General features: G+C 42.1%; 1 protein-coding gene across 1 annotated transcript in view; it reads right to left on the bottom strand.

Moving 5' to 3' along the window:
• Positions 1-2,781: 2,781 nt before the first annotated feature.
• The window catches only part of mcu (mitochondrial calcium uniporter), a 135,277-nt gene continuing 120,658 nt past the window's right edge, over positions 2,782-17,400 (bottom strand). Inside the window, exons 5-8 of the mRNA XM_052041313.1 lie at positions 14,146-14,306; positions 10,977-11,180; positions 8,077-8,193; positions 2,782-5,559 (exon numbers count right to left, since the gene is read on the bottom strand). Of these exons, the coding sequence (XP_051897273.1) occupies positions 5,482-5,559; positions 8,077-8,193; positions 10,977-11,180; positions 14,146-14,306 (560 nt within the window). The 3' untranslated portion in view covers positions 2,782-5,481. The remainder of the gene's footprint in view (positions 5,560-8,076; positions 8,194-10,976; positions 11,181-14,145; positions 14,307-17,400) is intronic.

Below are 17,400 nucleotides of genomic sequence, written 5' to 3'. Positions count from 1 at the left end.
AAATGTGGAGATGATTCCTTCTCGACATGTGCATGATTAATTGGGCGTGCACCTACTGCCCAATTGTGGAGGATGAGTTGTACCACTCGCTGCTTGAGGAGGTATTTTCTCACTTCCCTCCTGAGTGGCAGGGATTGGACTTGTTCCATTGCCCTCAAGTCCCACAGAGCAATGGTCCAGATGGCTCTGCGTATGGGTCACTTTTTTCATGAGCATCTCCTTGGTACAATTCTACACAACTGTAGAATTGATCCTGATAGTGAAATAGATGGTTAAAGCCAGAAATGAAAATGCACAAAAAGTTTCCCAAGGACATATTGGAACCCATGAACACTACCTCGTTATTCTTTTTTGCTTGCAGTGTTTATGCTTGTGAAATAATTTTGTCTTTCCACTGCACTGCTGCTGCAGAACAACAGATTTCATGTCCTATAAGTCAGTGATAATAAATCAGATTCTGAAACGCTCAATAAATCGGGAAGCAAGACCCATCATTTTTGACATTAACTATTTCTCTCTCTGCAACAGCTGCCCAACTGACTGAATGCTTCCAGATTTTGTGTTTTTATTTCCGATTTCCAGCATCTGCATTTTTTTGATTTTTTATTCCCAAGGACGTGTTTATCAAAGTGTGAACCAGGAAGAATCCCATCTTGGAACAGTGAAGCAGAACTCCAGAAATAGCATTGAAGCCTTTAAAGTGATGGGAACGCTGATTAAATCGGAAGCTGTTGAACAAAATGTTAACCTGGACATTCATTGAATTTTAGCAAATAACAAAAGTTCTCTCCTTAGTAAATGCTTTGATATTCTGCTGCAGAGTTTTCACACACATCACACTGTACTTTTGATAAAACATCAAGGTGAAGCTCAGTTTACCTTGTTGCAAAACATCCCATGGCACCATTTTGAAGAGCAGAGATTTCTCCCAATGCATTGCCCAATATTTATCTTATCAACATCACAAAAGCAGACTTCCTGTCAATTATAAATACTGATTGTGGCTGTCACAGTTCCTACTTCACAACAGTGACAACACTTTAATTACTTCATCAGCAGTAGTCTTTGCAGTGTTCTGAGTTTGTGAAAAATGTTCATACAAAGTGAGAAACTTTTTTAGTTTATTAATAAATCATAAATTGCACAGCAATGGGACATAGCAACTGGAGAAGGAAGCACAATGCAGGGATGCTGTATGGCAGTACAGTAAAACTCAGATAACCCACTATCTAGTTGGAAATCCTGATGGCTCGCTTGGCGACGTTTTCCGTGCTCCCTTGAAACTCTCATTCTTTAAACACGCCAGGGCCTTGTTTCTCTCACTCCCTTTAAACTCACCAGAGCCACACTCACTTTAAACAGCCAGTTCACTGCAATATTTATTATAATTACTGTCTAACATTCAAAAAAAGTGCATTAAAAAAAGGGCGGCACGGTAGCGTAGTGGTTAGCACGATGCTATTACAGCATCAGCAATTGGGGTTCGATTCCCATCGCTGTCTGTAAGGAGTTTGTACATTCTCCCGTGTCTGCGTGGGTTTCCTCCAGGTGCTCCGGTTTCCTCCCACATTCCAATGACATACGGGTAGGTTAATTTGGGTTTAAAATGGGCGGCGCAGACTCATTGGGCCGGAAGGGCCTGTTAATAAAAAAAAACTTAAAAACTTAAAAGTGGGTTGGGCTATGAATAGGATTAAAATTTAAAAGTCCAAAAAAATCTGTCAGTTTAACACCAACGTCCTAAACTCTTGACCTCATAATCTACTTTGTTTGACCTTGCACCTTGTTGTCTACCTGCAAGGCACTTCCCTGTAGCTATGACACTTTACTCTGTATTCTGTTATTGTTTTTACCCTGTACTACCTCAATGCAGTGTGTAATGAATTGATCTGCACGATCGGTATGCAAGACAAGTTTTTCTCTGTACCTCGTTACAAGTGACAATAATAAACCAATACTAATGCCAAATTATCCTTGATGTAATGCATTTGATGTTCATTTAGTTTTGGAAGAGCTGAGAGCTTATCCTTTTGAACATAGTATTTGAGATTATAACTAGTGTATCTAAGGAGTTTATAAATCATGTTGGCAGAAGGTTGCTTTAGATGTTAGAAAGTATATTCTTATGGAGGGTCAAATCACAAATGCACAATGAGTATAGATTCCCTACCATTTTCAAAGGGAGCCAATGATTTTTAGCTTCAAAGGTGAGCAGTAGGTTAAGCTGCTTTCTGAACCACTTGGGAGCTGCTGTGGTTTCTTCAAGCTTTGAAAGATCACACAAGGGATTCAGAAAAATTCCCAAGGTCTTCTCAGATTTAGTTAATGTTTTTCCAAGACGTGAAATAGGGATTGCAGCAAAAGATAGAACGGTGGGGACCTCACCACTAATGTCGTAGCATTGGACTTTGTGAAGCACAACTCTCTATAGCAAGGCGGCTGGAATTTGGGGTCAGGATAAATGAGTTCATGCATTTTCAAGTTGTAATTACGGTTGGTATCACTGGTTCACCCTGCTCCTTAAGATCTGGAGCTTTCATCTCATGGTTCATGCCTCCAAGAGCCCCATCTAATTAAAAAAGCAATAAAAATAATTCTGAAATTTCCATTATAATTTATCACCTTGATTGCTGAATGAGATTACTTTTCAAATCTTGCAATGTTCAGGATAACCCTGGAACATCTGTAATCCTAGAGGCAGTGTGCTAACATTGCTTAGGTCTCGATTAACCCTTTGAGGGATTGCTATTCAGGCTTCAAAGAAAGTAACACTGCAAAATTGAGTGGTTTTCTTTTTGCAATTTATTCAGTAAACAGTGTCAATTAAGAAATGGTCTGTGGTTTGATACATTCCTCAGATTTTGCTTCATAATATTCAGCATTAGAAATTTACACAAGAGCATCTCTGCAAGTGTTACATGATAGAAAACACAGGAGTATTCTGAAAGCTACAAACAAGTTTCAGCACTCAAGGAGTTAAACTGAACTCCTATAAGGGACTGGAAATTCAAGTATGGTGTTGAAAGTAGTGGGAATTCAGCCAAATTTTCCTGTGCCGCAGGAATAAATAGATTCTTGTACCACTTGTGTGAACATCCCTGATACCTTACAGTGCTCAGTAAGGGCAGAGATCCAATGATTTCATATCTTGCTACACATGGCAATATGTAGCACAGACTTCAAAGGACACCTATATGCATAACACACCATCTGTGCTGTTACATTTCACTTATCATTCCTCTTCTATATATTATATAAAATGCATACAGCCATGTTAAATGAACATCTGTGATACCTTCAACCTACTGTACTCTTAAAAACAAACAGTAAGACCCCAAGAGTCCTTTGGGTTCTGTAATTAAGCTCTCAAAAGGGTTTTATTCCCATGCACATTACTATGGTTTCCCAGGACCTGGTTCATGCATTGGATACAATCAGTGCATCACATTCCCTCTGGATTCCTCAGGCTGGGTGGCGAAGCTAAGGCACTCGTCTTGATCACTGCCCTTCACCCCTGGAGACCTAGGTACACATTCTATTCTCAGGGAGAGGGGACAATGAAAACTGGCTGTAAGTGTTCTGGCAATGCCTTTTTAGCTGGTTAACTCTTGTTAACTCTGTTTCTCCCCGAGCTGCAGAACATTTATTTTCCAGATTTTCATCGACTGCAGGATTTTGCTTTTGTATTGCTGTTCTTGTTACCAGGGACATGAATGGGTACTGCATTAAACCAACACACAACTCACATCTGCAATGCTCCTTCAAAACTTTCTCACTTCAATATTCTTGCACAGAGATCATGAGTACTAAGTTACTTAAGTCTGCAAAAAGCATTTACCACCAGTGTAATTTGCCTGAAAAATCATGCCAGTTATTCTATACTGAGATCAAATTACCTAGCACTATCTAGTGGGCCCACCCCAGGATGAATACCCATATAATGTACTGTAATATTGTATACAACTTGGGTTTTTATGTTCCCATTTTGGTAACAACCTTTTAAGTCACAGTGATTGACAGGTTATTCCTGTCTGTACGAACAATATAAAGGGAACATGCAATTGTGACTTGCAAATTGGACGTCACAATACAGCTCAGAGGTATTTGAATCCCTGTCTAACAGGAAAACCATGCAACGACTTTCATGATGCAACTTCCACAGTAACAGTAATGCAACATGCATTCGATATGGATCATTCTTCAATCACTAATGGCTGCCTAGTCGATCTAGATCCCAGTTAGAAGACCTAGCACTTTAATGTACAAACTCCCTAAGGGGAGCTTCTGATGCATATTAATAAAAGTATTGTGAAGTGACATCTTCAATTCTTCATGTGTGGAAAAATAAGACAGCAGACAACAAATACCTCTTAAAGGGGTCTTTAAGAGGTATCCTTAAAGGGGTCTTTAAAAGTGTCCCTTTAATTGCTTTAAAAATGAATGCATTTTACCCAAGCAATGTTTTGAGATGGGAAATGGATACAGAGGTGTGGCTGCAGCTTATATTGATTTCTGCACCATTCTTTCTGCCTTGGTTAGCTGGCCACTGATTAACAAGGCCAAGGTTGTACACCAAGATGACTTTTTCCTGCTACCCACATCCACCAGGTCAAATTAAACAGACATGTACCTTGAGGGTGGGAGGCACAACTTGCTGAGATGCAGAGATTTGGAAAGGGGAGTGAAACAAGCTTGCCAAGTTTAATAAGATTCATTCCATTCAGAGTAAAGCATTGGTTCCAGGTTCACTGAGCACAAGATTATCTCCAGGAGATATTTACTCACTGTGCCAAAACAGCTACAAGCCTTTCACCTCTTTGGGCAAAGGTCAGACACAAGAATCTTTCCCTAATGATTTAAAACAGCTTATTTGGAAATAAATTGATGCTGCACCTCAAGAAATGGCAGCAAGAGCAGACAAACTCAGGTAAACTGCACCTTTCTGTACCAATAGTGTATTAAACCAGAAAAACAAACCATTTCACCCAGGGACCAAAGGCAACAGCCAATAAGCTCCAAAACAGTTGTGGTAGTTATTTATTGTCAGAATTACATTGTTCTTTCATACAACATTTTCACAAACAATGCCCTTCTTAATTATAGTCATTTTTTTTTTAAAGTTTTGAGTGCAGCAATGTCAGATGAATTGATAGTTTGTAAAATCTGCACAAAAACAGAATAAAACAGTAAAATAAATGGTGTAAATAATTTTTTTTAAAAAAAAGCAGAGGAAACGTGCATCCCAATCCAGCCACACGTCATCAGTTGGAAAAGCGGCACCGTTCTTTCCGCATAATCGGATTCCGCAATGCGCCTGACACCTCAATGTGATTTCAAACCCCTTCCCCACTGCCAGGATGACCTCGAGGACCCGCAGGGGTTTGGTTTTGATAAGGTAAAGAGTGCCACGGTCTCAGCGTTTCCAGACATTCCACGGGTTGGTAGGGGCAGGGGGGATGGTGGTGTCACCTCTGGCATTCTTCACTCTTGGTCACTGACAGGCTGAATGGGGAGATGGAGCTGGAGTGGATCCCGAAGACGTTTCAAGTCCAACTCGGCCTGAAATGCAAAATTCACCAGGTGTTACTGGATATTCAGATATCCCAAAGTTCTTTGTCAAAGCCATTCCTTACGAACCAATACCCTTCCCTGCTGCTTTGTAAATCAAATCAATGCCACTAAAAGAAAGAACATGTGCAGGTGATCTCCACATTATAGGGGAGCAGGGAGTTGGTTCAGATTCAAGAAACCAGTCTGCACCAGGATTTTCTGTAACGTGAAACAGTGTCATCTGTGCACATTAAAAGTAAATAAACATAATTTTTCTTTTCAAAGTTATGAGAGTAAATTTTATGGTTGTGATTTATGAATTCCATATAGGGGGAATTTCCGTTACTCTAATGACTGTAACACAGGGGCATCCAGTCATCCCTTTTACAATGCTGGATGTGCCAGAGCCGCGCACAGGTTTTTCCTCAATCCCTTTACTGTAACTCTTCACACTACTCGGCACACATTCTGGATAAAGTGAAATTCCTTCCAACTCAATATTAGGAAGACTGAACACATCATTGTTGATTGCCATCACAAACTCTGTTCCCCAGCCAGCAGCTGTATCCCAGTCTCTGGTTACTGTCCAAAACTGTTCGTAATCCATAGAATCATGGTTCTGTTTCATTAAAACTCCTCTACATTTCCCAAAAAAAAAACAAGCTGCCGGAGGAAAACACGATGATGCTGGATGAACTCAGCAGGCCCTTTTCCTATCTTCAGTTCTGAGGAAGGGTCCTGACTCAAAATGTTGAGCGCCTGCTTTTCTCCATGGATGCTGCCTGGCCTGCTGAGTTCCTCCAGCATCATCGTATTTTTCATCTATAGATTCCAGCATCTGCAGTCCTTTGTTTCTCTAATAAAACTGCTGGAGGAACTCAGCGGGCCAGGCAGCATCTGAGGAGGGAAATAAACAGTCGATGTTTTGGGCCGAGACCCTTCATCAGGACTGGAAAGGAAGAGGCAGAAGCCAGAATAAGAAGGTGGGGAGGAGCACACGCAGGCAGGGGATAGGTGAGATCAGGAGATAGGCAAGTCCAGGTGGGGGGGGGGGGGGGGGGGGGGGGAATAAATGGGTCCTTTTCTGGTTGGTGTGGTGTGCTGGGACCTCAACTGTTTACAATTTGCATAAATGCCTAGGATGAAGGCACCAACGACATAATTGCTAAATTTGCTGATGACACTAAGATTAAGTAGGAAGGAGAGATGTGAAGACAAAAGGAATCTATGAGAAGGATATTGACAGATTAAGTGGGAAGGCAAAGATCCACCAAATGGATTTGTAACGTGAGGAAAATGGGGAATTGCCCACCTTGGCAGGAAAAATAAAAAAAACATTATCTACATGGTAAGATATTCAGAGCACTAGGGCACAGAGGGATTATGTGTCCTAATGCATGATTTGCAAAAGGCTAGTTTGCAAGTAAAGCATGTAATTGACTAACAGAATGTTATTGTTGAAAATCAAAACATTGCCTACGTGGGAAACCTGAAATAAAAACCAAGTGCTAAAAATACTCAGATGTTTAGGCAGCATCTGTGGAGAGAGAAATAAGAATTAATAATTCTGAATGATGAACCTACTTTTGATACCCCAACCATTGTTACACGGGGAGTGGTTGATATTTGGAACATGCTGTCGGAAGAGGCAGTGGAATTAGATACAATTATTATGTTTAAGAAGCATTTAGACAGACACTTAAACAGGCAAGCCATAGGTGGTGTAGGTAGGCAACAAGATCAGCATGGACATGGTAGGCTGAAGGTCCCATTTCTGCACTTACAACTCAATGACTCTCTAATCTTCAACTGGCTTTGGATGCAGTGTGCTGAGGTAAACTTGAGGGAGAAATACAGGCAAACATACATTTATATAGCACCATTTATAACAGGGCAAACCACAGTGCCTTACAGTCAATAATGTTCTGCTGAAGATCTGCTGAGCAGCTGAATTGTCAAGCCATAGAAGGCTATTCACCAAGTGCTGGTAAGTGGGATTAGAACTGATAGGTTAGCATGAAGTTGGTGGGCTGAAGGCCCTGTTTGGCATTGCTCAATGAAGTGTAGTTAACATTATGATATAGAAAACAATCCACAGAGAATTCTTTGTGGATTCTCTTTACCCAACACCCTTTCCTTGCGTGTGCTCTGTACAGCTATCTCAACCTCACCCTGCATATTACAGAGAATGTATACAGGACACTCTCCAGCCAACACCATGAGATATTCCATTTGTCCCCAGTAGTGAATCATCCCACTGGATGCAGCTCTGCAGATCTCCAGGGCTCCAACACAGCACACTACTATGCATCCTTTTTTTCTTAGGCAGCCCCATGGGAATGAGAACTTACTTCCACTCCTGTTCTAAGGTGGCTAATACGGTCAATGTGGGAACCACATACTGTTCCACAGATGGGGCAGAAAGGCAGTCTGTGAGGTGGCTGCTCCTTCCACTGCTGTGCACATAGCAGAAACATGCCACATAACTGAACTGAAGACTGGTTTCTGCAGTAATCTGGACTTTACCTGAGCAATCGCATCCTTGAGCCTGTTGTATTTTTCGATATCAAATTTTGTCTTTTTGGCTCCTTTGTGGAAGAAATGCAGGTATTGTCTGTCTCTGGCATCAGGGTAAATGTACTCCTGTGGAGAGAAAGGTACAGCGTGTCAGTCAGGGCATAGAGTATCACTCATTAAATCAATAACTTCATTGTGGCAGGTAGGATTACAACTTTATAGTATCAGGTAAACAGAATACACCGAGTTAATTGCCTGAAGAATGAAAGGCAAAATGCGGAAGCATTTTGTGTAAAACACAGTTGTTGTGATCTGGAAGCTCGAAAGGGCAATGGAAGCAGATTCAATAACAACTTTCAAAAAGTTGCTGAACAAACACCTACAGGAAAGAAGTTACAGGGTTGTGGGGAATAGCGCCAAAGGCAGGCATTAACACAATGGGCCAAATGGCCACCTTCTTACAGAAGTCCAGTTATTAGATAATGACCAACTAGTTTGCATTATATAACTTCAGTGTTCCATGATAAGACATACATGTGGCTCTTGTACTGTCTACAGTACTCATGGACATTGGTTGAGGAAAATCCCAGCAAAAAACATGTTCCTCCTAATCCCATCACATCTCAAATTGACTTGAATCCCAGAATATTATACAAATCCCGTGGGAATACAATAGGTGGGGAAAGTGGGAGTGTGGGGGTGTTGCAGGGGTAAATCTCTGAGTATTAATCATGTAGAGCTCAGCACATTGCTTCAACTAGTTCAACCATTATCCACGTATCAAAAATTAATTTGCATTTGTGTAGCACCTATTAAGTTTTCAGGTCATCTCAGGGTAATGGATCACTACATTAAGATGGCTGCACATGGTGACAATACAATAGCCAGTGTGTGCAATGATTGGGTAATTCCCCTGTCAATCTAGCCTGATAATCTGTTACTTGCATATTATGTGGTTAATTTCATGAACATAATTTAAATGTAATTATATTTCACACTGCATTTTTTTTAAAGAAATTACCCTGCTTTTATTGGGAGGAGTTTCTGTTCTTACCATTCATTAAATGGATTGGTATCTGAGAAAACTTACTTTGTCTGTATGATAGACTATTTCCAAGAAACATTGTCTACCCCACATCCAACTCAATGGTTGACCAATGTTGTCAACAGATGCTTTGTTTTAAGCTTAGATGCTGCCTATCTCCTCAAAAGGACAACACCAGATTCCTCTGGTTATTGGAATGGTTCTTTGTACATCAATAATTTGTGTGCCAACACCCTTTCTCTTCTCAACTCCAGATATTCCAGGGAGATATCAGTGAGGGGAGATATCAGTGAGGGGAGAAGGAACAAAAATCCAGTACAGACTGCGAAGGAGAGAAAAGTGGATGAAGTATTTAAACCACACAATCTTAAACACTCAATACCTGCTGTTAGGGGCAGTCATTAACATCAGGGAACAGGGACCCACCCATTATACACCAAGGGCAGATTTCAGCTCTCCATTGTAAGATTCCTCACTAATTCCAGCAGCCTCTGGAAAGTAGTTTTTGCATAAGGTTCATGAGAGACGAGCAACAACTGGGAAACAAAAAGCCTGGTTTAATACCTCAAGGATAGCTCTTCTGACAATGTTACACCCACTGAAATGCTGGCTGAGGTTAGCTGCTCAAGTCCACAAGTGATCCTCAGGTGCCCTCCGTCTTCCTCACAGATGTCAAAGGGTACCCATGTGTCAAATCATAGCTCAACAAACATTTCACCAGAAAAGGAGGAAAACTGTTCTGAAATGTAATACATTAAAACCCTGATTACTCAGAAACCCCGATGGTTTGACTTCTGGCTCACCCGGAGATGATTCCACACTCCCTTTCAACTCATTGGGGCCCTGGTTCCCATGCTCCCTTTAAACTCATCAGATTTAGTGGAAAATGTGTGTGTCACCTTAAAAAAAAATTTAAAGTATATGGGAATATTAATAGGAATAATTTTAAAAATTTTTATAAATTTTATTTACAGCGTGGTAACAGGCCCTTCTGGCCCAACGAGTCCGCACCACCCATTTTAAACCCAAATTAACCCACCCGTACATCTTTGCAATGTGGGAGGAAACCGGAGCACCCGAAGGAAACCCACACAGACATGGGAGAATGTACAAACTCCTTACAGACAGCGATGGGAATCGAACCCTGATCACTGGATCTGTAATAGCATCGCGCTAACCGCTATGCTACTGTGCTATAAATAACCAACAATCCAAAAAATCTGACATTCCATCACCAAAGTCCTGAGTGTGGCGGATTAACGTTTGCTGTAACAGGAAAAATCTTTTGAAATTATGGGATTTGAAAGTTTAATAGTTAAATCTGAAATATCTAAACTGTGTAAGGTAATGTAATAAGGTTTTCATTTGCAAATGGCATTACATTTATTTGCTGTTTGTGGTACAATAAATAATTTTAATATCATATGCAAAGACATGTAAACATTTTGAACACAGTATTCAGAGTACTTTTTTCTAATGGATTGAAGTTTATTGAAATATAACTGCCCACCATCACTCCACAGTAAACCTCAATGTTTTTGGTTGCTCTGCTGCCCCTCATACCTCAGCTACAATGATGGAGAGATCACATGAGCCAAGGCCAGTCCAAGCAGGAACTGACCTAGAGAAGCAGCATGGGGCAATGAACATTTTCACCTCCATCCCCCTGAGAAATTCTCCAATCAAGTTTGCAGAGGAAGCAAGTTGGCAGGAGACATGAGGCAGATGAGTCAAATTGTCTGCATCTTGACGCAAGATTCCTCACCACGTTCCAGAAGGATATTGGAATTATTTTTTTGTACGAGGTTAAGCCAACTTCTGACGAAGTGCAAGATCGAAGATGACCCACGACGCTTGGGCTTACCTGCCGTGTGATGACAAAATAGGCATACATCGCCATTGCACTGCCGTAGGTGATAAAATAGGTGACGGGCTCCATTATATCCCAGGAATATTCCCACCAGGTGAGGCGAGCCAGGATTCCAAACTGCGTCGCCATGAAGGCCATCCCACCCCAGAGCACCCAGGTCGATCGCTTCTCTGCCTTCCTGTCCAATTCCAACTTGACCTGCAGGAGAAACCAGAGATGAGAGCTACAGTGTGCAAGGGTGAATCAGCCTTTCAGAGGGGACTTTGGTGAGTGATCCTATCTACTGAAAATCAGGCAATAGGACTTGTATCTAATCAAATAATTATACAGAGGAAAAGAAATTCAACATAAGTCCAGGTTATGTTGGCACAACATTGTGGGCCGAAGGGCCTGTACTGTGCTGCAGTGTAGTGTTCTACGTTCTATGTTCATTCTGACTCCCACAGTCAGACCTGATGCTTACTGTGTCCCATCATAAGGGTTGAAATCCACACTGAACCCACAGTGAGGCTTGAGGCTCCACCTGACTCCCTCCAACCAATCCAGATTATCCCCACCCAGGGTCAAGTAGGGCTGGTACACCCACCCTGACCCAGCGTCAGGTTGGCTTGCAAAACACGAGAACACAAGGAATAGGAACAGGAAGAGGTCACTTCCCTGCTTTTCCATTCATTAGGATCATTGCTTGTCTTCTACCTCAGCACCATTATCCAGCACTCCATCCCCACACTCCTCAAATTCCTTAACATCCAGAAATCTACTGATTTCTCTTTTGAATGAACACAACAATCAAGCCCCCTCAGTGCTCGGGAGTTCCAAAATTCATCATCCTCTGAGTGAAGACATTTCTCCTCATCTCAGTCTTCAATGACCTTCCCTTTATTCTGAAATTGTACCCACTGTCCTAAATTCCTCAGCCATGGGAAGTCTCTAGCCCAGTATCTGTTCTGTCAAGCTGTACAAGAATAATGAATTTTAATGAGATCATCAATTAGTCTTCTAAACTCAAGAGAATACATCAAGTCTACTCAATCCCTCCTCGCATGTTAATCCTGCCATTTCTGGAACTGTCTGGTGAATCTTTGCTGCACTCCCTCCATCCTCTTGGGTAAGGAGGCCAGAACTGCGCACAATATTCCAAGTGCAGTCTCACCAAGGCCCTATATAAATTGCAATGAGACTTCCATTCAAATCTTTTCACTATAAAATGTCAGAAACTGGAGAGAATAGCTTTAGGGTGAGGAGGAAAGGGTTTAGAATGGATGCGAGTGTCCCTACTCCACCTAGATTGGTATCAACAGCGAAATTGCAAGTCTGACGTTTGGTGTCCTCGGCTTCTCTCAATCTGTATCTACAACCTGCCTGGGTCCCAGGCACCGACCCCTGTAGCAGCCCACTAGTCACAGCCTGCCACTCTTCACTTTCTGGCCATTAACCAATTCTCAACCCACCCCAGTTTATTACCTCCAATTCCATGTGCTCTAACCTTGTTGACTAATCTCTTGAGCTGGATCTTCCAAAAATCCAAATACACCACATCCCACTTTTCTTTTCTACTAGTCACCTCCTTACAGAACTCCAGCAAAGCAGTCCTACGTGACTTTCCTTTCTTATTGGCTCTTATTATTTTCAAGGTGTTTTGTCATTACCTCCTTCAATTATTGATGCCAGCACTTTCCCTACCACTGATAATAGGCAAACAAGTTAGCAGTTCCCCGTTTTCTCTCTCCCTCCTTTCTTAAATATTGCTATCATATTTGGCACCGTCCAATCAATTGAAATAATTCCAGAATATAAATAATTTAGGATGATGATAATTAGAGCATCCACTACCTCAAAAGCCAGCTCTTGCAAAACTCTGGAAATGTAGCTCATTGGGTCCTTGGGATTTATCACTTTTCAAGCCCACCAACTATTTTTTGACCACTGCTTAGTTCTCTCATTTCCTCATTCTCAGTAGACCTTTGATTCTCTGATATATCTGGCAGGTTTTCTGTGTCTGCCATGAAGACAGATGAAAAGTAATCGCTTAATTCCTCTGCCATTTCCTTAATCACAACTACAACTTTTCTCGTCTCTCTCTAAGGGGCGCACACTTGCCCTCGCTAGCTTTTTCCTTTTTATGTCTATTTTTAATCAACTCTTATTCATTATCAATTTCTTGGTAGCCCTCAGAGTTCTAAAATGCTCCCAATCCTCAGGCCTACTGCTACTTCTGGCTACTTTGTAAGCCTTATCCTTAAGCCTTAACACCATCTTTAACTCCTTTTGTCCTCAAAGGCAAATGACTTTTTCCTGTTGGAATTTTGCACGTTAAAAGGATTTTCTGTAACAATGAATTTTTTTTTTTAAAAGCTAATCATCGCCTGTCCTGTCATTCCTTTTAACGTATTCCCTCAAACAACCACAGTTAACTGTCCACTCATGCCTTTATAGTTTCCTTCGTTTATATTTAAGACCCTGATTTTGCTGGCAGCTACCATGGGGCAGGAGGTACAGAAGCCTGAAGTCCCACATCACCAGGTTCAAGAACAGCTCCTTCAACCATTTGGTTCTTGAACCAACCAGCAAAACCCTAGTCACTACAGTTTAGCAACGCTATGACCACTTTGATCACTTTACACTACAATGGATTTTGTTAGTTTTTTGCTTTTGTGTTCTTTCTTGTCAAAATTGTGTACAATTTATGTTTAATTTATGATTTTCCTGTGACCGCTGCTTATATGGTGCTATGTGCTTGTGATGCTGTGCAGATAAGTTTTTCATTGCACCTGTGTGTACATGTGCAGGTGACAATAAACTCAACTTTGACTTTCACACGGCATGTCAAATTCGGTCTCATTATGAATCCACTTTCTAAAGGCCTCTTGACAACAGAATTAACCCTTTCTCATTACACAAGATGAAATCCAAAATAGCTTTTACCCTTGGTTCCTCAACATATTGATCTGGAAAAGCAAATTCCTCTTCTACTTAATTACAGTAAATTTGATTCTTCCAGGTTAGAGTTTCCCATGATTACTGTATTAGCCCTGTTCTACATAGCTCTAATTATCTGATTTTGACACCCACCCTGACCCCACAGGCAGAGCCTCATGTCTAACTGTGGGGGGGGGGGGGTTGCATGGTTGGTGGCCCATGGATGATGCACGAGGTCACTCACTTTCTCAAGTGGTTCGATCTGAGCATTGAGCTCCTCCACTCGCCTCTTCAGTTCCCGCTCCTTGTTCAGCTGGTGCTCCTCGATGCGCAAAGTGGTGAAGAGCTGCTGGACGAGGATTTTAACGTCGTTCATTGACGTTGCATCTTCATGAGCCAGCTTCTCTGTAAAATTTAAAGATCAATGCAGGTTTACTGATCGCCTGGGGTTGGGGTGAACTGTCTAGAAAATTACCCCAAGAGCAAGTTTTCCAACAATCAACTCCTCCTTCAACCATGTACTAACCCAATGTAACTGCACTGTGCAATGAGTTGACCTGTACGATCGGTATGCAAGTCAAGTTTTTCCACTGTACCTCGGTACAAGTGACAATAATAAACCAATACGAATAAATGGTCTCTGATTCCCTCCCCTCTAGCATGACCTTTCTGCTGTGACCTGACACCCCTCCAGAGTCACCTCTGACTAGTCCAACAGTATCGACTCCTCAAGGGATGCCCAATTAAGAGAGAATGTTATATTGTGCAAGTCATTGGGGAGACCACACTTGAAGCATTGTGTGTAGTTCCATTTGCCCAGCTACAGGGAGGATGTCATTAAGCTGGAAAAAGTGCAGAAAAGATTCATAAGGATGTTATCGGGATTGGAGGGCTTGAGTTCGAAGGAGAGGTTGGGTAGGCTGGGACCCTTTTTTCTCCTGGAGCATAGGAAGTTGAGGGGCGAGCTTATGGCGGTGTATGAAATCATGAGGGGCATAGATAAGGTGAATGGTCGCAGTCTTTATTCCAGGGTAGGGGAGTCTAAAACTAGAGGGGATAGACTTAAGGTGAGAGGGGAAAGATTTAAAGAGGACCTGAGGGGCAACTTTTTCCACACAGAGGGTGGTGGGTATATGGAATGAGCTGCCAGAGGAAGTAGTAGAGGCAGATACAATTACAAATGTTTAAAAGACATTTGGACAGATACAAGGATAGAAAATGCCTAAAGGGATGTGGGCCAGATGCAGGCAAGTGGGACTAGCTCAAACAGACATTTTGGTCTGCATGGATGAGTTGGGCCGATGGGCCTGTCTCCGTGTTGTATGACTGCTTGTTGCCTTCTCAAAAATCACATCACACAAAACAAATTAATTTGAGGTTCAGCACATGGTCAGCCATGCTCTGCGCAGAAAAAAGGAATGACTCTTGAAGCAACATGAATGGCACAGTCAGGCACAAGCAGTGCTGCTGTCTCACAGCAACTCAAGGTCAATCCTGACCTCAGGTGCTGTCTGTGTGGAGTTTGCATGCTCTCCCTGTGACTGTGTTTCCCCCCACATCCAAGAGACTTGCCAGTGGGTTAATTGGCCACTGTTAATTGACACTAGTGTAGGTGGGTGGCAGGTGGATGAGAGGGAATGAATGGGCACGTGAGAGAGAAAATAGGTTGTAGGGCAATGTGGGGGAATGGTCGGGGTGGCCAACTAATGGGATTGTTCTGAAAGCCGGAGGTTTGACAGGCTGAACAGCCTTCCCTGCATCAAAAGAAAATATGAAATAGGAGAAAATGAACAGTGTCACAATGAACTACTGCAAGAGGGAGACAAGAACAATTTCCTTTGTTCTAGTACTGAACACAAGAATATTATCACTAAGTGCAAGTTATCAAGACAGCAGGAAATAATGATGTTCATATATCCAACTCAATATAGCAAAACATGTCTTGTGGTGCTTCACAGGAACATTAAAAGAGATATATTCACCCAGCCAGATGTCAGGGCAGATTTAAAGAATGTTTTGAAGGAAAAGCAAGAGGGAGAGTCGCGGATGGCAGAGCAATTAAATTCAGGAATGTTTCAGAACTGGAGGAGTACAGCGGTCGGCAGGGCTGTAGGAGAATCCTAAGGGGAGGGGTGAGAACATGAAGGGATTTCAAACCTAAGATAAAAATTGAAAAAATAGATATCGCAAGGGCAGGCTAGAATGGATGAGAGTTAAAAGAGAGGCAGTGAAATGCATTCAGATCCTTGCCTACAATGTGCAGTGTCCACCACTAGGTGACAGCAGAGCAGTAGCCTAAAGATTTCTCCTGGCATAGAGAAGTTGCAACAACTGCTCCACTGGTGAGTTTAACCACTGACCTGCATTGTGCCAAGATCTCACCCTCACATGGCAGCTCTCCAGAAAATAAGATTATGCTCAGCCATGTCTTGGTGGACCTCTGACAGAGAAACAGCCTCCTTGAGTACCCAAAGTAGCACAGCATCCATCCGGGACATGCCCTCTTCTCATGACTACCATCGGGGAGGTGGTACAGGAGCCTGAAGACCCACACTTAACATTTCAGGAACAGCTTCTTCCCCTCCACCATCAGATTTCTGAACAGTCCATGAACCCACGAACACTACTTCACAATTCCTCTTTTGCACTATTTATTTATTTTTTGTAACTTATAGTAACTTTTTTGTCTTGCACTGTACTGCTGCCACAAAACAACAAATTTCACAACATATATCAGTGATAATAAACCTGATTTTGATGCACTGGGTGAAAGCTGCCAATTTAGGACTGAATGTATTCCTGGTGGAGTCATCACAGAGCCCTATTTGAAGTGCTCTGTCCCCACAGACCACCTAATTAATTCACTACAATTCCTTTTCTTTCTCTGGCCAAAGAGTAAACAAAAAGGCTCTTCGTTAACCATTAAAGGCTCTTCATTTGAGCAGCACAGTGGCGCAGCTGGTATGGCCACTGCCTCACAGCAAAGACCCAGGTTCAATCCTGACCTGGGTGCTGTTTATATGGAGTTTGTATGTTCTCCCTGTGACTGTAGGTTTCCTCTGGGTTCCTCCCACATCCCAAAGACACTCAGGTTAGTAGGTTGCCCCTAGTTTGGAGGTGATCGGTTGAATCTTGGGGGAGTTGATAGGAATGAAGGGAGAACAGGATTCATGTAGGATTAGTGCAAATGGGCAGTTGACGGCTGTGTGGATTCCATGTGCTGAAGGGCCTGTTTGTGTGCTGTATCCTTCTGTGAAACTATGAAATGAATGATTTTACAGTCAACCAAATAATCTATGAGGGAGCACAAGATTTTTCTCCATATTGCACGAAAGTCTCTGACAAACATTCTTCGCTCATGTGCCTTGATTTTTTTCTAGGTGTACCTTCCAGCAATATTGTGGAGATATGACTCTCTGGGTAATGCAGAAGGTGCTGTTCCTCAAGCTTGCATTGGGCCTTGGTGTAACAGGACAGGAGGTCACAGACCAGTATATCA

Source organism: Pristis pectinata, chromosome 30 (genome assembly GCF_009764475.1).
Source record: "Pristis pectinata isolate sPriPec2 chromosome 30, sPriPec2.1.pri, whole genome shotgun sequence".
NCBI lineage: Eukaryota > Metazoa > Chordata > Chondrichthyes > Rhinopristiformes > Pristidae > Pristis > Pristis pectinata.
This window is presented reverse-complemented; position numbering and strand designations above follow the sequence as displayed.